The sequence below is a fragment of the Trachemys scripta genome, chromosome 1, assembly GCF_013100865.1.
Source record: "Trachemys scripta elegans isolate TJP31775 chromosome 1, CAS_Tse_1.0, whole genome shotgun sequence".
Classification (NCBI taxonomy): Eukaryota; Metazoa; Chordata; order Testudines; family Emydidae; genus Trachemys; species Trachemys scripta.
In genome coordinates this window covers 93,002,425-93,026,017 of record NC_048298.1, presented here as the reverse complement: position 1 = coordinate 93,026,017, position 23,593 = coordinate 93,002,425, and the positions used below count along the sequence as shown (strand labels likewise).

The 23,593-nt window shown below is 46.5% G+C and overlaps 1 protein-coding gene across 15 annotated transcripts in view; it reads right to left on the bottom strand.

The window, feature by feature from the left end:
- The window catches only part of RBFOX2 (RNA binding fox-1 homolog 2), a 250,700-nt gene extending 227,603 nt beyond the window's left edge, over window positions 1-23,097 (bottom strand). For 3 of the 15 annotated variants that reach the window (XR_004646662.1, XM_034777653.1, XM_034777726.1), the window contains exon 1: window positions 22,668-23,089. Coding sequence is in view for 14 of the 15 variants with exons in the window: in XM_034777653.1 (XP_034633544.1) it covers window positions 22,668-22,841 (174 nt within the window). In the remaining variant the exon portion in view is untranslated. Of the gene's footprint in view, window positions 1-22,667 lie in introns of all 15 variants that reach the window. The other 12 variants (XM_034777715.1, XM_034777685.1, XM_034777694.1 and 9 more) reach the window with 9 other exon arrangements.
- Window positions 23,098-23,593: the final 496 nt, after the last annotated feature.

The window sequence follows — 23,593 nt, the reverse complement described above, 5'->3', positions numbered from 1 at the left end:
TTGGTGAGACGATGTGCACAAGCAGCAGTTATAGCAGCTGAGGCAAAAGGTAGCGCCTCCTCACCATGTGCTGAACTGATAGCCTCAAGCTGGTCTTGGCCGGAAATAATTCTTTACATATCTTATATTCACAATGACTCTTCTATTAAATTATTTGTGAATGAGTATTTTAAACCATGGTGGCACCAGGCTTGTGTCAGTGACCTATACTTCTCCATTTCCATTCCTGACACAGTACAGGAACAATCACTGTTCTGTATACACAAACACAGACTCCTACTCTAGCATCTGTCCGGAAAGTGAATTGGTACCAGAGAAGTGCTGCTGAATGGGCAGGTGAAAGTGGATGGGGTCCATTGCACTTGCTGGAAGCTCTAGGGAAAAGCTCATTCTCCACCTTCATCCCTTCTCCACAAACAGCAGACTGACAATGCATTGCAGTTTGAGCACAGATGTCCATCCGGTTGTGAAGATTCCTCTGGGGCCTTGAAAAGAGCTGGGTTACAGTTCACTGGACAAAAAAATCCCAACCTGATCTCAAATCCACAAATAATGCTCTGTAAAATAAGAAAGATAAGGAAGCTCTCTCTGGAATCCTAAGTATTCCCTCTGTTGATCATTATTCTAGTTTTCCAGGGCTAGGGCCCATGAGGAGTTGTATAGATCTGCATGGGATCTTTGGGAAACAGCAAAGTCCATGTTAGACAGAAAGCACTAAAATTACCTTTTTAAAAACTGACCATAAAATTGATAATTTGCACATTTAGATCAAAGAGTTTGAAAATGTAGATTCTACTGCAAGAACAGCAGCCAGCCTGTTACATTAACTCGTGAATTGTAAAGGAGGGGAAAGAAAAAGGAAGATGAGAGGAACACGAAGCTAACTTCTACTTCGGAACACACACACACACACACTTTTAATTAACAGGAATTACTGCATCCAGCAATTTCTCAAATGGCATGTTGGCTGTTCCAAACGAAAAGAAAGAACAGACTTGGTGAGGGAAACAAGGAAGCTTACTCATATGGAACTATCCCCACCCCTGACCTTTGCACCACTGCCTCCTGAAATATTATTCACTAAGCTCATCATCCACATTTACTACCAGATCAGATCCCAGGAGATTAAAAACCTAAATGTAGAGAGGAAAGTACTTTTTCAATAAGTTAGACATAGAACAATCCTGACTAAGAGATTTAAAACAGGGCACCAAAAGTCTTCCTCTTCTTCCTGATGTACTCATCTCTAACAAGCAAGAATCAGACATACTGTGGAAGTCATCCCAACTGAGTGAGTCATTACAGCCATCCCAGAAGAGTAAGATCCAGAGGGCAGCTGGAAACAGCTGTTGTGAGAGCAAGTGAAATGGGGATTGGAGAGAGAAATCTGAGAAACATGGATTTAAGGTCCAATTTTGCCCATTCTGAGAGGGCTGTTTTATTTTCTTGGTTTGGCAGAAAGATATCCCTTCCCCAATCCCCAGGATTGTTTCCTCATCCAACTGGAACAAAACCATCAGAGCTGACACCATGATGAATTTCTGATCCCAAAAGAAACTCTTACACGATGGACCTTCTGCTGATTAGAGGAGACCTCCTCCAAGTGTCTCCAAGTCATGAAATGGCATCAGTTTCCCAGAAGAGAAGGGAGGAAGAGCCTTCAGAGAGGTGAGTGTTTTGATATCTAGAGGAGCAGGGCTTTGACAAGTGTGAATAAACTACTTCCTGTATATTACAATTCTGGGATAGGAAGCCGAGTCTCCCCCCCACACACACACATACATTTTAGGGAACTATTGATTCTGTGTAGTTTAAAGCTGTTCAGCACATGGCTCCGATTCTGCATCTGTACATTCTCTTAAAGTCAGAAAGAAGGGGAGTTTACTATTAAAAGCATCAGAAAAAAATAGGTATTGGCTGCCTTTATGACCACATGTAATCTGTGGAGAGACAGAGGACTACAGTCACCAGGCAAGGTGTTTCAGCCTTTACACACACGAGATACCATGTTAAAAGTCTAACAGGGCTAGAACAGGCTGCTGCTGGGGACAAGGTGACCTGCTTGAAACCCACTTTTCTATTCCCAGTTCTCACACGACATTCTTTCCACAATAAGAAAATAGGAATTAATTTTCATTATAACCTTCAGCCTGTTAGGCTCAGCAAAAGAAGAGAAGAGGGATATTTATGGAGAAGAGGAGATGGGTGGAAAGAGGCCAGATTCATTTCTTCAACATGTATAGTTTTCTACCTTCAAGACTCAATTTTTGATGGTGCTTTAGTAACAGAGGCTAGGTCTACACTGGGGGGCGGGTCAACTTAAGATATGCAACTTCAGCTACGCAAATAGCGTAGCTGAAGTCGGCGTATGTTAGGTCGATTTACCTGGCTGTGAGGACAGCGGCGAGTCGACCACTGCTGCTCCCCTGTCGGTGGAGTTCCAGAGTCGACGGCAGAGCGATCGCGGATCGATTTTATTGCGTCTACACTAAACGCGATAAATCGATCTCCGATAGATCGATCACTACCCACCAATCCGGCGGGTAGTGTAGATGTACCCAGAGTCAGATGAGCAGATCTGTCCTGGACGGAAGTAAATCTGAATCTAAAATGAGAGATGTCCCTTCCTAATGATAGGGGTGTGAATCTTTCAATTTGGATTAGCTCATGAGCTAGAAAATAGAACACTCTCAGCCAAACCTTATTAGATATCTCCAGCCTCTCTCCCCTCCATAGCTTGTTCTCTATGACAGCCAGTCTATCAGTCACACCGCTAATCAGTATGGGATACTCTCTCTCCCTCCCCCATCAGTATGCTCCTCCGATGTGCAGCAGTAATTGCCTTTCCTATTAGCCCACAGCGACAATGGCTGCCATGGCAACTGGCAATGATTTTAATAAGTCCAGTCTGTTTTCAAGGGCAGCACGCGCGTGCCGGCGGATGAGAGCATTGCAGACATGCGCTGAGGGGGAGGGGAGCCCGTCATCAGCTGGAAGGTCAGAGTTTAAAACTCAAAGGCAATCAGGGCAGCCACCAAAACAAATATTTTCTTCTCTTTTTCCACAGAGGGAAGAAGAGAATCCAAATAACATTTTTTTTTTTTAAAGAGTGTCTATATAGACTACAAAGGTGGGCAGAGGAATACCAATGCCAAATGAGCAAGGAGCCTCTGCCTACAAGAGCTGTGCCCCCCCCTCCATTGTTCTGCACGGAGGCTAAAACCAGTATTCAGCTGTGCTGAGTACACACACACCCACCGAGTAAGTGTAGATACCGGTTCTCCAAACACCACCGAGAAACAGGAACTTTAAACGCTCTTGGCAGAACAGCCTCTCTTTGTGAGGAACAGCAGCGGCCACCTGGGCAGTAGGGAGACAAATTCTTCAATGGCCTCTCCTTACATAACACTATAAGAGAGTCTCTCCTTTCACTCTCCAATACTGCTGGGTTTCTGAAGGCCAACATTCACTTACTTGTTAAGATCACAGAGGCAAGGGAAGACTGTCACACTCACTGCACAGGCCTGAAACATATTGTTACCTCCTCTCCATTCCTGCCCCCACCTGTTGGCTCATGTTGCCTTTCAAAAATACAAATAAGCTGCACCCTCTCCTTCCATCCAATCCTCTGCTACAGCCAGCTCACTGGGGGTGGGGGGGGGGAGGGGGGAAGAGGACATGACACGATACACTTTACTCTTTGTTGACCATCACCCTAGGTACTCCAGATTGAGTTCTTTCAGCCCATTTCAGCCTCATGCTTAGCACCTCTGAGACATAGCACCTCAGAGTCATAGCACCGCTTCTGTGGTCAGTGTTCCTAGTACTAGTGTGTGAATGCTCAAGGACTGGCCTCCATTAAAGCTTGGTCTTCACTAGGGATGTTTTCCAAAAGTTTCTCACCATTGCTAATGCTGGTTGAGCATCAGCAATGTTAGGAGCGCTAGTGTCTGACTGCCACCACCATTTTAGCCACCATATCAATCAGACAGGGAGCTGAAAATGATGTCAGCAGCCAGTAGACCGTCCTACACTAGAAACCCTGACATTACTAACGCCCGTGTGTTGATATGACATTAACTATGGTGAGAAATTTTTGAAAGATAGAGCCATCTGGAGGCACTGGGTCACCAAAGCTGTTCGCCAGCCGCTATAGAGGGTCATTTTCTGCTATTCAAGTTGTCACTAATGTCTGAAAGTCTTATCTCTCGGGGCTAGAAATGGAAGAGGAGTAAACATGGAACTTGAACAGAATGGGGAAAATACACCTGTAAATCAGCCATGTGGTTGGGCAATTGCTCCAATCTCTTACAACCTGAACAGCTTTCCTATGCAGAATACTCTGGCAGAGAGCAGGGAGGAAATGGTACAACCTTCTCCATCTCGCCATCCATCTTTCACCTGGAAGAGAGATGGAGAAAACGTCTACACACACTGCATTCTTTTAATAAGTTACTGGGTTAGAGACACGAAAGGAGCAATCTCTAGGGATAGGGAGCAGTTCCATTATATGTACTTAGTTTTAAGTGAATTTGGTGCTGGCAAAAGTTGCTGGATTTGTAGCCCCTGGAGAAAGAAGTCTTATATTTATGCCCGGGACAGGTACAGCACAGGCAGCAACAGTGCAAGCACACATCCTCCTCCTCCACTGTGTCCCTCAACACTGGAGGTTCGTCTTTAAGAGTAAAAGGAGCTACTCACCTTTCAGTTTCTGCAGACAGTCAAAGGAGTCATTAGAGCACGTTAAGAAAGGCTGGCCCAATGGTTAAGATCCAGCCTAGGACTCTGGAGACCTGGCTTCAATTCCCTGCTCCACTGTTAGGTAAATCACTTAGCCTCTCTGAGCTTCTCTTCCCCATCTATAAAACAGGGATAACAGTACCTCCCTACCGCACAAGGGCGTTGTGAGAATAAATCAGGAGTGGGCAAACTTTTTGGGCCGAGGGTCACATCCGGGTGGGGAAATTGTATGCAGGCTTGGGCAGGGGATTGGGGTGCAGGAGGGAGTGTGGGGTGTGGGAGGGGGTGCGATGTGCAGGAAGGGGCTCAGGGCAAGAGGGTTAGGGTGCAGGAGGGGTGCGGGGAGCAGCAAGGAGCTCATGGCAGGGGTTTGGGGTGCAGAAGGGAGTGGGGGTGGAAGGGGGTGATGTGCAGGAAGGGGCTCAGGGCAGGGGGTTGGGGTGCAGGAGGGATACGGGGAGCAGCAAAGGGCTCAGGACGGGGGTTGGGGTGCAGGAGGGGGAGGGGGCTCAGGGCAGGGGGTTGGAGTGCACGGGGTGCAGCAGGGAGCTCAAGGCAGGGGGTTGGAGTGCAGGAGGGGTGCAGGATGTATGAGGGGCTCAGGGCAAGGGGTTGGGGTGCACAGGGGTGCAGGGTGCAGCAGGGAGCTCAGGGCAGGGAGTTGGGGTGCAGGAGTTGTGTGGCATGTATGAGGGTGTTCAGGGCAGGGAGTTGGGGTGCAGGAGGGGTGCGAGGTACAGGCAGGGTGCTTAGGGCAGGGAGTTGAGGGGCAGGGTGCAGGAAGGGTTCGGGCTCTGGCCCCGCTTACCTAAAGCGGCTCCGGGGTGGCAGCGGCACACCCGACTGGGGCCAGGGCAGGCTCCCTGCATGCCTGCCTTGTCCCCGGCCCCGCACCACTCCAGGAAGCTCTGCGGCCCCTGGGAGAGCAGGGGCGCAGGATTCCGCGTGTGCTGCCCTTGCCACGCTTCCAGGTACCTCCCCCGAAGCTCCCATTAGCCACAGTTCCCCATTCCCGGCCAATAGGAGCTGCGGGGGACGTGCCTGGAGGCAAGGGCAACGCACGGAGCCCTCTGCCCCCCCCCCGCACCCGGGGGCCGCAGGGACGTGGTGCAGGCCGCTTCTGAGAGCGGCGCAGGGCCCACAGCACCACAGGGGGGCAATCCCACGGGACGGATCCAAAGCCCTGAGGGGCCAGATCCGGCCCGCAGGCCATAGTTGGCCCACCCCTGGGATAAATACATCAAGAACGTGAGGTGCTTGATACTATGGTAATGGGGGCCAGAAAACTACCATAGAATAGAGCCGGAGCAGCCAAACTTACTGAGCCTCCGAGTTGCATACAACAATCTTCAGAAATTCAAGAGCTGGGGTGTTCCTGCCAGGGCTCAGGGCTTCAGCCCCATGGGAGGTGCCTGCCCAGGCTCAGGGCTTCAGTCTCACTCCTGCGGGAGCCCCAAGCCCCAGCAGGCACACCCTATGGGGTTGAAGTCCCAAGCCCTCCCTCCACACTGGGCAGAAGCCAGAGGTGACACATGGGGGGGGGGGGGCGACACGTGGGGTCATGTGCCCCCCCCACACACACACACATTTTTGCCAGGGTTTGCTGGCCCTGCTCAGTCACATGGTGTCACCAAGCCCCCTCCCTGCAGGGCAGCTGCTGGAGCCAGCAAGCTGGGAACTGTGGCCATGGGGAGAGGCAGGGGCAAACAGCTGGGAGCTGCATGGAGAGCTGCTGCTTTTGTTGCTGTCTCTCCCACAGAACAGCTGGGAGTTACAGGAAGGGGCCACTAAGGGTAAGAAGGGGGGCATGCCTGGAGGGGCATCACTCAAGCTGTTAGGGGAGGATAAACCTTTAAATTGCCCCCCTCCCCCAAGCAGGCACCAGTTGTCTCTAATAAAAGCTCCTAGCCCAACCAGCCCACCGCAAGGCAGAAGCCCTGCGCTCTTCTCCCCCTCAAGTCTGGTAGATGGAGAATGGGGGGGCATCGTTGGGGGGGGGTGCTCCGTGAGCCACACTTTAACTGTAAAGGGGCTGCATGTGGCTCACAAGCCGTGGTTTGGCCACCCCTGGATTAGAGGGATATAAAGTGTTACAGTTTTTGTAATGTGGACAATGGCTAACCAGAAAGTGGACCAAACCAACCAACTCACTGCGGTTGAAAATTTTACTAAATAGAGGATTAATCTGACTAAAAAGAAGAAAGAAGCCTGCCAGGAAAAGGGAGGGTACTGGGATTCCTACTGTGCGGCCTCTGGCTAGTTGGTATCTGACAGAGGAGAGATCTCTCTCCTGCCCCAAAGCCTCAACTCCTTTAGGAGCTGATAAAGGAAAAGGAATTCAAAGGACCTCCTCTACTCTACTTTTCATCCTGCATCCATTTTGGTATTATCCTCTCTCATGAACGGTTACACAGGGGCCTCCCTTTACTGCCATCCCTCTGCTTTTCCCACAGCAGTATGAGTGTCATGCAATTATTGTCAGATTCACTGCTGCCCAGAGGGTTCTCAACTGCAGCAATGAATTGACCAGTTTTGTTAATTTAATTCTGCTACATGGGCAAGCTGTAAGCAAGAACAGAAGCAATGGAGGTGTCTAGTAGCAGACTCGAGAAGACCACACTGTATAGATTCATATTTAGTCGGTTATCTTCACAACCATAGTAGCTAGAGACTCTCTTTTTAATTCAAGTTTAAATTTTGAGGGATTAGGCTTCTCCATGCAAGTGAATTTTTAAACCCTACCAAGTAATTTCACATAGTGGACTGAACTGCCATCAGACAATGACAACTTTCAATGGCTACTAATCTAGGCCTAATCTTAATTCATACCTCGAGGTGAAAGTCTCTGGAGTCTGCGTTCTACTCCTTGAGCAAGCCGCACTACTTAACCTGATGTTCAACTGGAAAGTAGCAACCAAGAGATGAAAGGTACCATATCCTACTCCTAATCCCATGAGCCCTCCAGTCCTATAATCCAGCAGTTGTCATTCAGGCTATTCACAATTAATTGTATTCTTTTGCAGTATCTTGACAGTGATAGTTGCCTCCATGATTAAATGACAAACTATATAAAATACTATGCTGTAATGCTTTATACAACAGATCCTACACACACACACACACACACACAGGTCCCTAGCCCCAAGATCGAATAGCCCCTGCATTAGAAGAGAACCCAGGGAAGAGGGAAGGGTTCCTAACTAAGAATCATCCATAGATCTAAAACACATCCCTTCAGCAAGTTCACAGATTTATAGTTCAACTGTAAAGCTCACCAAAACTGCACCCTGTGTGCCCACTTATGCAGAAAACCATACCAAGGTCAGCATTCACACACTGCCCCCCAACAACAGCAATGCCCCATAGCCACTCTTGCCCAAAGGAAGAAACCAGGCATGGGCCTTAAAATCCTGCCTCACAATGCAAGTAAAATATCCTAATAGAAAGACAAACCAAGTAACAGTCTGAACCTCTGAACTCTGCTCAGAATCCAGAAATAGACTTCTCAAGATAAGTGGAAAGGGGGAATTGATGTAGGATAATGACTATTTTAAACTAATCCTGAGGACAAAGGATGAGTGCAGAATACACATTAGGAAAACACTCAGTTTATACACTCATATGTGTATTTATTATTGTAGGCAGAGTTGGTAGGGATGCCTATTCTTAAGGTTGCCTAACACATTCCATTATAATTAGACTTGGAAGGATTAGATTTGTATCAGTAAAGGGCAGTAAATGTTGATTTCACTGTTGCTTGAGAACTTAGAGTTTGATTTAAGGATATTTACTTTGTATATTTTGACACGTGTTGATGACAATTTCAGTTAATAGATATAAAGCTTTAACACTTTGAATCTCAACATCTACTGTCATTAAATAATTATTGTCTGACCCCCTTATCTCTCATCACCACAATTTCCCACAACTGTGAAAATTTAAAATCAACAAAAATTAATAAAATGCTTAGAAACAAACATTGATATTATTGGTATTATCCAGCAAAATTACCCCCCAAAAAAATCAAATTCTGCCAAACCTAATTATAAGATCCTATTTTCAGTTGTTGATGGCTTTCTCAAAATGTAATTGTTCAGGCTGAAATTTTCCGTGCTAGATGTCTGCTTCAGAATTTTTAAATTTCAGCAAAAATGGTTCAATCATTTTCTAGGATTAAATTTGGGGAAAATATGTAGTTTTGTCCATGTTAAAAAAATCCATAGACTTTTTTGAAAAGCAGTAAAGCCTCCATCCTTTGGCACAGTCTTAAAATTTGGCAGGGGCTTGCCCTTGTTTCAGGGATGTGTATTTTGCCATCTCATAAAAATCCACCTAAATTTGGCTAAATTACAAGCCTCCAGAAAATCTGAGTTCAGTAGACACTTGTTAGTTTTTGGTAACTAACTTCTCCAAAGATTCCATCGGCATTAAGCATGCAGGCCCGGGATGTAGGGGCTAAGCAAAACTCTCCCTGCAACTGCTTCTGGTGCTGGGCCCAGTGAATGAGACCAAGGAGTCGCTCTCTCCTGTTCTCTCAATGTTGCGCCCAGGCAGTGAGGAGGAGGAAGAGGAAGTAACTTGACTGTAATTGCAGTGGATGAGAAGAAGAAAGGAGGCAATGACACACAGGCTGTAACTGGTACATGCTAGAGGACAGGGACAGAAGGGTCTGTAACCACCAGAGACCACTCATTCCAGAACCTGAAACAAGATCCAGGATTCCTGAATGTTGACATTCTTCTACTGTGAGCAAATAATTGTAAAACCTACTGGCAACCTGTCTCTCTTCTCCCCCTCTAGTGGCTCTGGTCCACATACAGGCTATCAGTTAGTTATTCTTTTGCTCAAGTGGTAGAGGTCTTTGCTGCTGATCTAAAGCTCCCAGCATTGGAGATGGTGAAGGTCCAGTATGATTCCACATGACAGAAATTGTTTTTCAATCTTCTTTTTTTTTAAAAAGTTATGAAATTATATTCAAAAATGCTGTATGATAAAGTCAAGAATTCAAAAGTTAAGAAAATGCCAGAATTAATGTCCATGCAACCTTAATTCAGCAGCCCCCTTATGCATCTGTATGATAAACTCGTTAATTACATGATCACATACTACTTTTTGCACAGTATCCCTGCCTCACTTAGTGCACAGGATGGAGGGTGCTCTGACAATGAATCATGGCTGTGTATGTGAATGAGGCCAGTGCCCATAAGACTCTAATTTGCTGCAGAAGTTGAAGGCAAGTAGTGAATGAGGCAGGGGACTGCAGGAAAAGAAAAGAGGGCTTTGCAGTTTAGGTGTCTGAATACTGCCCTGGAGAAATAGATTCTATCCCTGCCTCTGACACAAAGTTTCTGTGTGATGCTGGGCAAGTCACTCAAACCAAACTTTTCACAGGTTGTCACTAATTGCGTGTTCCTCATTTTTTAGGTGAGCAATTTGAGACACAGAGGCTCTGATTTGCAGAAGCACACTCAACTGCAAGTGAAACTGATTAGAGCTGTGCACTGAACATATAAAAATGCTAAGTACTCTGAAAAAAATCAGGCCTTAGATGTCCCAAAGTGGACACCCAAATTTAGTTAACACTTTTGACAATAATCTCTTTGGGCCTCAATTCACCATCTGTAAAGTGGGGATAATACCTCCCTACTGCACAGGGGTTGTTGTGAAGATAAGATCGTTAATATTTGTGAAATATTCAGATACTATGGTGAATAGTCCTAAAGAAAAGCCCATGAGGAAATTAATAATTCTGTATTCAGTGCTGGGTTTGGATGGTGAGCAATAAATAATACATGGGGCCACACAATGGATGATGAGAATAAAAAGAAATATGGAATAGCTATCCATTCAAGATCTGATCCTGCACCCATTTTAGTCAGTGTCAAATCTCCCACTGATTTCAGTGGCCCCAGTGACATGGGCCCCAGTGAACACTGTCCAAATAATATGTGATTATGTAATTAAAGACTGTACCATAATGCATACACACAATGGAGCTGAATTAAGATTGCACAGGCAAACTCCATTCTTGCATTTCCTAACTTCTTACTGTTTGACTTTGCCATTTTAACTTTTTGTTAACATATTGCATACAAAAACACTATGTTACAATGGCAGAGTTCCAATATCAGGCTTTTCTTTAGTAAGACATTCATGGGATTCAGTTAGCAGCCAAGCCATAAACACGTTTGTGTGCATCTGTGCTCCATTACAACAGTTTCAAAACAAATGCATCATCTTGCTACTTACTTCACTCAATCCCTCTCTGTTGGAGCCAGTGTGTTATGATAATGGAGATTTCCTCAAGTTCCTACAAGTTTTCAGGTCTGGACTAGTGGGAGTTCTGGCATTCTATATAGGAGACCCAAGAAGTTCAAGCTCCAGTCCCACATTTCCTGGACCAACATGGACTGGAAACACAGTAGACTGTTCTCGAACGGCCCAGATCACCCAGGGGTTTTAGCACTCATGTTAGAACCCCAGCTTCTCACTGATTGGATTGGCAGAAGCTGCAAGTGCTTGTAGTGAAAGTTAACAAGCAAGTCTTCACTCTGAGCCCAGAATCCTGGAGGGGTGCCACACAAAGAGAGTGAGTTTCCTAGAGAATCCCCCAATACTCACAAGAAAGGAGAGATGCCTATGGATCATCCTTCATGCTTACCAAAGAGCATGAGGCTTTCACTCAGAAGTAAAAAGGCAGCAGAGGAAATCGGAGAATCCACACACAGGTTGACTTGGGAGGGGGAGACCCCATTCACCAGTACCTTTTCTGGGATAAGACTGATCTAGAGCAGTGTTTCTCAATCGGGGGTAGGCGTATCCTTGGGTACTTGGAGGTCTTCCAGGGGATACATCAATTCATCTAGATATTTGCCTACCTTTACAACAGGCTACATAACAAGCGCTAGCAAAATCAGCACAAACTAAAATTTCATACAATGACTTGATTATACTGCTCTATGTACTATACACTGAAATGTAAGTACAATATTTATATTCCAATTGATTTTATAATTATATGGTACACAAGAACGAGAGCAATTTTTCAGTAATAGTGGCTGTGACACTTTTGTATTTTTTATGTCTGATTTTGTAAACAAGCAGTTTTTAAGTGAGGTATAACTTGGGAGGTACACAAGACAAATCAGACTCCTGGAAAGGCTGAGAGCCAGTGATTCTAGAGGGTAGTGCTGAAGCCTCAGTAGTCCATGGCAGGAATCGGCAACCTTCGGCACACAGCACACCAGGGTAAGCACCCTGGCGGGCCGGGCCAGTTTGTTTACCTGCCACGTCCGCAGGTTCGGTCGATCGCAGCTCCCACTGGCCAATGGGGGCTGCGAGAAGCCGCGGTCAGCACATCCCTCAGCCCATGGCACTTCCCACAGCCCACACTGGTCTGGAACAGCAAACCGCGGCCAGTGGGAGCCGCAATTGGCCGAACCTGCGGACGCGGCAGGTAAACAAACCGGCCCGGCCCGCTAGGGGGCTTACCCTGACAGGCCACATGCTGAAGGTTGCCAATCCCTGGTCTACAGTCATCATCATCATCATGTTCCCACTATGCCTCTGGCGTTTAGGGCAGCGACGAAGCTCCTCCACTCCTGTCTGTTTCTGGCAAGTCTTTCAATGGTTCCCCAGCTCTGCCCCAGGTTTTTCAGCTCAGCATCCACAGCTCTTCGCCATGTTGTTTTCGGTCGTCCTCATTTTCGCTTGCCTTCAGGTGTCCATCTTATTGCTACTCTGGTGATAGAATCAGTTTCCATCCGAAGCACATGGCCAATTCATCTCCAACACCTCCTGGCAATGATGGTGCTTATATCCTCTTGGCTGCACTGTGTCAATAGATCTCGGTTTGAGATCGTTCTGTGCCAAAAGATACAGAGGATTTTTCTGAGGCAGGGTGTATGGAATGAAGACAGTTTGGACATATACTTTGTCATTCCCCCCGCATTCTGCACACTTGAAAGTACACAGCTCTGATAAATCTTGAGTTTTGTTTTGCTTTTGTATGGTAGATGGAGCAAATTCTACATTAAAGCTCCACTCCCACCCCCCTCAGAGAGGAAACTGCAACCACAGACAAATTATATACCTGTGGTCCCAATTACTGCCTTTTGCTATTATACACAATACTAAATTAAGACTTAAGTGGGGCCTTAGTGGGATTTCACTCCTGGACATCACCCCTGATGGTGGCAATTACTCCAGATGTCTGCAAAATTCTTCTAAAATAACAGAATAGGACAAGCGTCGCAGAAAGCCTCAGCTAACAGAATGCATTCCAGGCCCTGGGAGGAGCCTGATCTAGATCCAGATCCCAGAATCTCAAGAGCCTCTAGGGAAGATAATTTGATATCCAAAACACAGAAACGCTACACAAGACCATTTCTTTAGCTCCTCTGTTAGGATTTTAGCCACAAATAGAGGGAAGGGAGAGGTTTCAAAACCCATCCCCCTCCTCTGCTTTTTAATAGTACAGGTTCGTCCCATCTTTGCACTAAATAGTATTTTTATTACAGTGGAGGCAATTATGATCAGACAAAACCAACACTACCATAAAGAAAAATAAACAGTACTCGTCTAACCTATGTCCCTGGAAGAAAGCATCCAATTATCCTGAGCAAAGAATTCTCTCTTGGCAGAGACAACAGGGACACACACAATCAATCACACTGGTAAGCAGGGGGGGGGGGTGGGGTGAATATTCTGCTGTAGAGGAGACCCATCCAAGCAGAAGTCTGAGTCCCACACTTCCTAGCTCACATGGAACATCCTGTTCCCACACACCCCAGATTACCATGAAGTGCTAGTTTATAGGGTCCCAATCTCTCAGTGACTGAGCCAGCAGAAGCCGCAAGAGCTTTCTTTGCACTGCCCTATAGGAGGCCCATGTTCAAATCTAGATACCATTCCTCACAAAATAAACTAGGAGCATCTTCCACAACTCCTGCTGCCTTACCAGAATGTTAAGCCATCTGAGCACATCATATCTTCCCATACAGCTACTGTCCCAGTCCAGTCCAACAACAAAGCCACTTTGGTAGCATTCACTAGGTACAGTACCATATGTCTGCGTGCCAAGGCAGATGACAATGGTACTGGGATCGTTCACAAGCTCCTGCCTAAAAATTTGGAGACAGTCCACAAGCGGGAATCCACATTGCAAAACAATCAAACAGACATTTTTAAGTAAAGCCCAGTGCATAGCAAGGGTTGCAATAGGTTGAGTCAACATAGCCATAAGTATGGAAATGTGTGTATAACTGCAAAACTGATACAAGGGGGGGGGGAGTTTTGAGAAAATACAGAGCGTTTTTCTTAAATTCAGAAGTGTTTGTGGTCAAAATGAAATTCACTGGAGAGCAGAGGGAATTAAGACCCAAAACTCAGCCAACTGGCTTTAATCCCTAAACTGTGGGATTATCTCATGACAGCTACACTCCAAAGTCACCTCAATACCACTGCAAAATGTAGATCAACAGAATGCTTCAGTGAACTGGAACTGGTTAGCTCTAATTGCCTCTCTCACTTTACTTCTGGATGCTCCTCTAATCCCTTAGCTGAAATAGCTCAGAAGAGGCTTTTTACACACACACAAATGCAGTCAATTAATATTTCATATGGGGAAATTAAATATTAGGTTGCCATGCCACCCAAAGCACCTGCTAATCTCCTCCCAGACCGTTTGCTCTCTTACTTTTACACCCAGTTATACAGGACAGCTCAAACTTTATCAGACTTGCCAGTTGATTGAATGACAGTCTTGCCTATACTGAGAATTTTCAGCACTTCTCCCACCATTAGTCCAGCCCCAGTTTGACCCCAGCAGTACTAGCAACAGTGGAATCACTAGTGTATACTAGGCATTTGCATTTTTTCAGCTGTGTCATCTGCACCCATGTACACTAATGTTTTCACTATAATGCTAGACCAACAATGGGAAAATCCTCAGTGTAAATACAGCCACAGATAGAGATTGGAGTAAGGCAGGAAGCCAGCATGTGACTCTGGCTTCTTACAATCCTCAAGTGACTAGTGCAAGAGTGGGCAAACTACAGTCCATGGGCCGGATTCGGCCTGCAGCCGTTTTAAGCCAGCCCTCAAACTCCCGCTGGGAAGCGGGATTTGGGGCTTGCCCCGCTCCAGTTGGGGCGCAGGGTCGGGGACCACTCCACGCAGCTCCTGGAAGCCGCGGCATGGCCCCCCTAGGGCTCCTACGCACTCCAATGGCCCTCTCCAGTGCTCCAACGGAGAAGGGTCATGCTGCTGTTTCCGGGAGCCACTTGAGATAAGCGCTGCCTGAAGCCTGCACCCCTGAGCCTCTCCCCACGCCCCAACCCTCTGCCCCAGCCCTGATCCCCCTCCCACCCTCTGAACCCCTCAATCCCAGCCCGGAGCACCCTCCTGCACCCCAAACTCCTCATCCTCAGCCCCACCCCAGAGCCCGCACCCTCAGCCAAAGCCTGCACTCCTTCCCACACCCCAACCCCTGCCCCAGCCCTGATCCCCCTCCCGCCCTTCAAACCCCTCGCTCCCAGCCCAGAGCACCCTCCTGCACCCTAAACCCTCATCCCCAGCCACACCCCAGAGCCCATACCCCCTCCCATACCCCAACCCCAATTTTGTGAGCATTCATGGCCCACCATACAATTCCTATTCCCAGATGTGGCCCTCGGGCCAAAAAGTTTGCCCACCTCTGGACTAGTGCCTCCTTCTCCACAACAACTATGAAACCCGAGGTGTGAACTCAAGTGTATTGTGAAATGGAGATTCCGCAAGTGAAACCACTGGAAATAACACAGAGTACCACTCACAGGGGAAGCCTGGAGGGCTGGCATTCTGGTTGCATTGTGATACCCTGGTTATGAACCTCATTGGCTAAGTGGGCAATAAAGTTTTCAAAATGGCCACAACGATCCCAGGATTTCTGTGAAATGCAAACATCCAGCTGTTTCTAATCGGAAATATTATAAAATAATTGTTCATAGAGCACCCAACCGTATATGGAAAGAAAACAGCCCCCAGAAGAACCAGACCTTGATTTGGCTTCTAGACTTGCAATTCCAGCTATCACCTTTAAACACACACCTCTAAAATCCAGAGAAATATTGACAGACTCTCTTGGTGTTCTACTGCATCAATCTGATTTATCTGGGGCTTTCCTATCTTCCTGAATGAGGAGGAAAAGAGCCAGCTATAAAGAGCTTCCGGCTTCTCTACCAGTCACAGCCTTCAGTCTATTCCCAAAGGCTCCCTTTAAACTCGGGGAAGAATATATAAAACTTTCCCAGGTTTCACCTATGAGGCAACTATAACATCCATATAGAGATTCTAAAAAACCCAGAGAATAAAAGTGAACAGAGAAATAATTATGAACCAGAGGATGGTTTATTATGTACCTCCACATCAGCATGAATATGCCTGTCTACATCCAAAAACTTCTATAAACCCACAGTCTCCCAGTTAAACTCCCTTTACATCCCTCATTGAACCTCAGACACGGGTTAATACAGAAAATGAAGCTCAGTTCTATCTAAGAATATTCTACATTCCTGGTATCCCTCATAAGAGATGGCCACTGAGTAAGTGACAGAAAGGAGGGAAGTCCAAGCCCAGTGTGCACCTTCTACAGCATTCTCCCTAAACTATCTGCTCCTCTTTGTCGGAGTTAGAGAACCTGGTAACCAGCCAGCTTCCTACGGATGCACCCATACTACAAAAGGATGGATCAACCAGACTCCTCCTGCCTATTACAGTCCCAGTCAACTCTTCTCCTTGCAGAATCCAACCCAGTCTTTGGAAATTTGTTACCAGAGATGCAAGAATGGCAAGAAGGAGAAAAAGCATCATTAGCATTGAAAACATCAGTGGCCTGCTTAGCACACACCTTACTTAAAGATCCATTAATGCCCAGTTAGATTTATAGCTGACAAGAGGCAATTCCTTTTACCTGCCTCACAGAGATACTGAATGCAGGTGCCATATAGGTCGTTCCCAAAAGAAATGTGCTGTAAAATAAAGTCTCCAGACAGATTTTACTAGCAGATTCATAGTACAACCACCACCACCAGTACCAGGTTCCTCACCCACAGAAGCAAAAATATTTTAATTCACAAAACAAGGCAAATTCAGATAGTTACCCCCAAAATTAAGTGGAAAACACAAAAGGTTGGCGTGGGTGAGTAATTCAGCCCCTTCACAGGCCAATCAGAAGAGAAGCACTTGGACATTTTCTCCAGCGGTGGCCAAGAACCTGTGCATCCCACTTGGCTGGCATTCCTTTAATGCCACAATGAAGAGGGCAGGGAGGACATGTCCAACACAATGTTTTCCATGCTAATGATGTTTTTCAATTCCATTCTTCTCTCCTCATTTTCTCCTAGAGAAGGAGAAAGAGTGCACACTTCCCAGTTCAATGCACCATTTCTCTCCTCCAACCCAGCACAAAAATAAAAGATGTGCTTGTCTCAGTGGCACTCTTCCTTCAATCAGAACAACAGGCAACCTCTTGGAGAAGTAGTGGATCAAGGTCAAGCAGAGGGACTGGTGCTCAAGTGAACCAATGAATCACTACTTCGGAACAGCAAAACCCCCAGAAAAGAAAGTTACATTCTTACACCACAGTATTTAAATGGTTAATAGATGAAGCAACAATGCACTTGGGACTCTGTTTAAAAAGTTTACAAACGCATCCAAGCCCTCATTACTGGCCCAGTACAGCAGATATGCCACTTACAGGCCACAGGGAGACAGAAGCAGCTTATGTTGGACCTTCTGCTGAGGCTAATTCTTTCCCCCTCCCACAGCCTGATTAACAGAAATATGTCCGATTCAGATACCAGCTATGATCCGATTTGTCCCAATCCCAGCTCAAGCGGCTTTACACCACCCTACTAACAAGATCAGCACCGGCCAAACAGGGCTTATCCAGGCTGATCAGAGATGGATTAGATAATGAAACCCTAACTGTGTAAGCTGTCTGCTAGTGCCAGGGCTGAGAGAGAGAGAGAGTGAAGAATAAGAAACTCAATATACTTAGGGTTTACATTAGCACCTAACGCACACTTTGTCCCCAGCATTAGCCTTTCAATATCCAGTTACTATCTGGAGTCTCTCTTTGTGACCTAGTTTTTCAATTCTATATACACAGACAAAAAAGCATCATTAGGTTTATGGAAGAGTTACGATTTTTCAGTAATTGGGAGTTGATTTATTACAACATTACGCTCTTCTTCCTTATTCTGATTCACTGTCTACCTAACGGTGACATTAATATGTAATGCTTTAACATAAAGGAAATTGTGATAGATATGGCAGTTCAGGACCCCTTCACAACCTTTACAAGCTCTACAGGCACAGAGTCTCAACATTTTGAAAACAGCAGCTACTAAGCTTAGTACCTCTGGAATAGTAACTAGAGACTGTAAAAGACCTGCAGGAGCCACAACATAAGGTCACTGGTTTCACATTATTTCTAGCTTCCATAAAACCTCCGATACTTACAGATCCTATGTATGTGCAATTCACAACTTCTGCGAGCATCATGCCTAACTTTTACATGGAGGATTTGTTAAAAAATTAGTGACTTCAAAAGTTAGAAGTGTCTGGGCACTCTTTCTCATGATGGAAAATAAGTTATAAGGATAAATTTCCAAAACATTAAGAACCACCATTTTTTCTAAAAACAATAACTCAAAAATTACTTGTCTGATTAGCCTCAAACTTTCCACTGGCCCACTCCCAACCACCAAAAAAAAACCTTCCAAAAAAACAAACAAACCACTCTCGTCTGGCCTAAAAATCATGTGAAACTTCAGATCAAAAGGACTTTTTACTGTAATTTTTTTCCTGTGTTGCTAGAATTGTATGTCTGCCTACATTACCTGTATGGAAAACATTCATATATATTATTATTTAGCATTTGTATTGTGGTAGCACTTAAAGGCCCCAATCAGGGAATAGGGTCCTATTACGATAGGCATTGTACACACACACAACAAAAATACATTCCCTGCCCAAATTTAGGTGGGCCTTTTTTCTATGCAAGAGTTGCACCAGTTCAATTTAAAACCTGAGTTTATTTAATTTAGTTAAATCAGAGCAAACGCCTGTGTGAACAAACATATTGGTAAACTAACTGTAAACCAAATTAGCCACCATTATTTAACCAAACCAGTGCATCTCATGTATGTACACAAGAACAACGACATATGTCCTGGCTTTCAACTCCTAAAAGATGGAAGAAGTTCATATCAGACTGTTCATGTATTCATTCATAAGTATCCAGCTAAATGCAATATACAAGTTTCCTTTCTATTATGAGCAGCTTTTCCAGTGCACTCACGCATAGTCTTCACACGTCAAGACCTTTATACCAGGGAAAATATCATTGCAACCAGGAATGAAGAGGGAAGTGTGTGGCAGCCCCTGGAGGAGCAGGGGGCATTACAAATTGAATGTGTGATGTTCCAAATCAAGTTCAGTTGATATAATGGTGTGAGAAAGGAGGGATACGAGGGAAAATGGGGGTTGAGTGTGATGAGACAGACAGAGAGAGAGAGAGAGAGAGAGAGAGAGAACGAACACCAGGAAGGGCCAGATACAGGAGATCTCCAAACAAATACTTCCTGCTGCAAGGTAGTTAAAAAAAAAAAAAAAAAAAAAGCCTCCAGCATCCAATCTGGAAATAACCAGAAAATAAAAGTGAAGAAAAATTGTATTGGCACTTGGGAAGGGGTCAGGAGAGAAACATGTTAAATGGGACACAAATCTCCCTTCAGAGACTATTAACAAGAACCACAAACCCAAGCAGGAATGAGAGCAGAAAAAATATGATGAATAAATCACGTTGTTTTCAAAGAGTTCCAACACATCCAGTGCAAGAAACAGCACAAGAAGCACGGAGACCACCCGCTTACTTCTCTAGCAGAAACACATTGTGTAAAATATCTCCAGAGAGAAAATAAAAATAAAAGCACTCCAAACAAATGCATCTGAAAAAGGAGAGAACATTTCATTAATGATGATCAAAACATAAAGGGGCAAGAAGATAGAAGAGTCTTTCATGTGCTGACATGTCTGCCTTCAAACTCTAATAAGTGGTAGTGCTCTTTTTGCCAATCCTGGGAACAACCAACATATGCTGCAGAAGTCACCTCCTATAAGACAGGCCCAACAAAGAAAATAACAGAACACCACTAGCTGTCACCTTCAGCCCCCAACTAAAACCTCTCCAGCGCATCATCAGAGATCTACAACCTATCCTGAAAGATGATCCTTTACTCTCACAGATCTTGGGAGACAGACCTGTCCTCGCTTACAGACAACCCCCCAACCTAAAGCAAATACTCACCAGCAACCACACATCACTGAACAAAACCACTAACCCAGGAACCTATCCTTGTAACAAACCCCGATGCCAACTCTGTCCACATATCTATTCAAGTGACATCATCATAGGACCTAATCACATCAGCCATACCATCAGGGGCTCGTTCACCTGCACATCTACCAATGTGATATATGCCATCATGTGCCAGCAATGCCCCTCTGCCATGTACATTGGCCAAACCGGACAGTCTCTACGCAAAAGAATTAATGGACACAAATCTGACATCAGGAATCAAAATACTCAAAAACCAGTGGGAGAACACTTTAACCTGTCTGGTCATTCAGTGACAGACCTGCGGGTGGCTATATTACAACAGAAAAACTTCAAAAACAGACTCCAAAGAGAGACTGCAGAGCTAGAATTGATATGCAAACTAGACACAATCAACTCCGGTTTGAATAAGGACTGGGAATGGCTGAGCCATTACAAACATTGACTCTATCTCCCCTTGTAAGTACTCTCACACCTATTATCAAACTGTCTGTACTGGCCTAGCTTGATTATCACTTCAAAAGTTTTTTTTTTTTTCTCTTAATTAATTGGCCTCTCAGAGTTGGTAAGACAACTCCCACCTGTTTATGCTCTCTGTATGTGTGTATATATATCTCCTCAATATATGTTCCATTCTATATGCATCCGAAGAAGTGGGCTGTAGTCCACGAAAGCTTATGCTCTAATAAATTTGTTAGTCTCTAAGGTGCCACAAGTACTCCTGTTCTTCTTTTTGCGGATACAGACTAACACGGCTGTTACTCTGAAACCTCTCTTGTTTATTAGCTGCACCTCCAATTAGACATTATTTACAAACACACAAGAGCAAGATCTGGCCAAGTGTCATTGATTATTAGAAACACACATGCACGGTGGCCGAACCATTTGCCTTTGCCACTCCCATCCGTAGCATCTCCCAGGGCAGCGCTGCCATTACACAGACTGTGATACAGTACACAGAAGCTACAATCAGAGGGAGATATCCAGCCGTGTGGGAATGAAAGGCCCAGTGAAGAACAAACAGAAACAAGACTGTCCCCAGAAGAACTGTACCCTTGATAAATTAAAATAGTACATTGTGATGACGTACCCATGTGAATTCATAAACTCATGCCCATCTATATCTATGGGAGAGTAGGCTCTAAGATTACAGACCAGATCCTCCTTGTTCCCTCATGTTATCCAAGACACCTCTGCTCCATACACTGAATACTCCAACCCCAAGATGCCTCTTCCCATCCTGTAAACTAGCACTGAACTCCTAATTTCTATATTCTCCCATTCATTAAAAACTGGAAAAAGCAGAAGAAACAGCAACAACAACAAAAGTAGTAAATGAAGTCCGCAATAAGCAGCTGTCACCAATCTGAGGCACCCAAGATAGAAATAGGCATCCAGTGACTCAGTGCAACAGACATAGTGATTTGGCAAAAGAAAATATGTTAATGGAGGGCAGCCCCCACATTGGATACCAACAATTCTACAACAGTCTTTGCAGTTTTAGATATTACCACACCTTTAACATCAGAAAAGTCAGTACTTAAAAATCAAAACTATAGGATGGAATGGCGTATTTTTAAGGTTGTGTTAATTTTTTTAATAAATAGGCATAGTGAAAGATATCAACGTGAAAATATCAGGTCTGAAAACCCTAAACATTATCTTGTTATAAATAATTCCTCAGATTACTGTTAACAACTAGATTAACAAAATATGTCTCTATTTTTATCCAGTTTGTTTACATTGTGCATTTGAAATCACTTTGCATGTGGTCAGTTTCACAATTTCTCTTATATAGCCCCATCAGTTTCTTCATTGTTGAGAAGATCCTTGTAAACATCAATAGAACAGGGAAAACAGCCAAACAAAAACCTGTATACATTTGTTTTTAAAGGAATTTAAAAACAAATAAGCCCCATTATTTAAGAGAGTGCTCACAAAAATAACAGTTTGAAAACTAAGTGTGCCTCTAATCGAAACACTGATATCCTTAGGGGCACTCTCCAGAATCAGCACTGTATTCTCCATTAGAATCAGTAACTTTTTGGATTATTATGTTCTTCACTGGACAAGGAAGAGCGAAAACACCTCTCGGAAAACTGGCTTCATTTCTGCTGCAGGGAACATGAAGCTGCTGGTGGGGAATTGACCCACGACCCAAATCAACTCCACATCGCCCTCCAATCTCATTCCCCTACCTGTCCTGGGCCAGCCCATACCCCCCGGCTCCGGAGAGTGTCCCATCTCTGCCCAGGTCAGCACCGGCCTCCTCCTTCCCGCAGCCTACCTGGCCGGCTCCTTTCCCCCCGCTCTCCCGAGCCGGTCCCCGCGGTCATCGGCCCGACCGGGTACCCCCAGAGGATCTGATCCTGGTCCCGATCCCGCCGCTCCTCCGCTGCAAGGCTCTCGCTGACCCACACAACCCAGTTACCTGCTCCCCAGTTGGCGGGTGCCCCCCGAGCCTGCACCGACCCCCCCCCTCCCGCTCCGGCTCCGCCTGCCGGCCCCCAGCACCGCCTGCCCGCTCGGCCCGGGGCCCCGCTACCTGCATGCCGCCGCCGCCGCCCGCCTCCGCCTCTGTCCTCAGCCGCTTGCTGTGGCCGGTCTCGGCGCCGTCCCCTCCGGGCATGGGCTGCTCCAGCTCCGGCTCCCGCTTCACGCCCCGGGGGGCTCCGCCGCCGGGGAGAAGCTGCTGCTGGGGCTGGGTCCCCTCCGCCATCCGAACCGGACCCCCCGGCCGCCCCGCGTCCCCTGGGGGAGCCGCCGCAGCCGCACACTGGCGATAGGGTCCCCGCTTGTCACGATAGCCCGGTGGCGCTGCGGGCCCGGCGCAGCCGGGGCAAGGGTCAGGGAGCGGGCTCAGGAGCAGCACAGTCCGTCCCGCAGCAGCCGCTCTGCCGAGCTACTCGGGCCGGCCACAGGAGAGGGGGAGGAGGCGGCGGCGGGAGCAGTAGCCGGGGAGAGGAGGGGAGGGGCCGGGCCGGAGCCCCTCGGCTATCTCCGGAAACGCCAGCTCGAGAGCCGAGGCGGCACGACCCCCGCTCGGCAACCTTCGGGAACGGGGAGGGGCGGGGCCTCGGCAACCTTCGGGAATGGGGCGGGGCAGGGCCCGGCCGGGCCACACACAAAGCAGAGGGTACTTCAGGCCTGGGTACCCACGGGGTGGGGCTAGGGGAGTCTGGGGCAGCTCTGTCCCCAGGGGTGGAGTCTTCCCTGCCCGAGCAGGGTGGCTGGGTCAACGTCCAGCACGGGCACACCCGCCGCTGCTTTGTGTGATGGTCCCTGAACGGTGAACCCCACTCAGGTCTTGAGCCCTGGGGCGCTGCGATCCCTGCCTTAGCTGCCCCATGGTAGTTTTCAACTAGGGTTACCATATTTTGAGCCTCCAAAAGGAGGACACTCGATGGGGCCCCGCCCCCAGCCCTGCCCATGCCCCAACTCCGCCCCTTCCCCAAAGTCCCCGCCCCAACT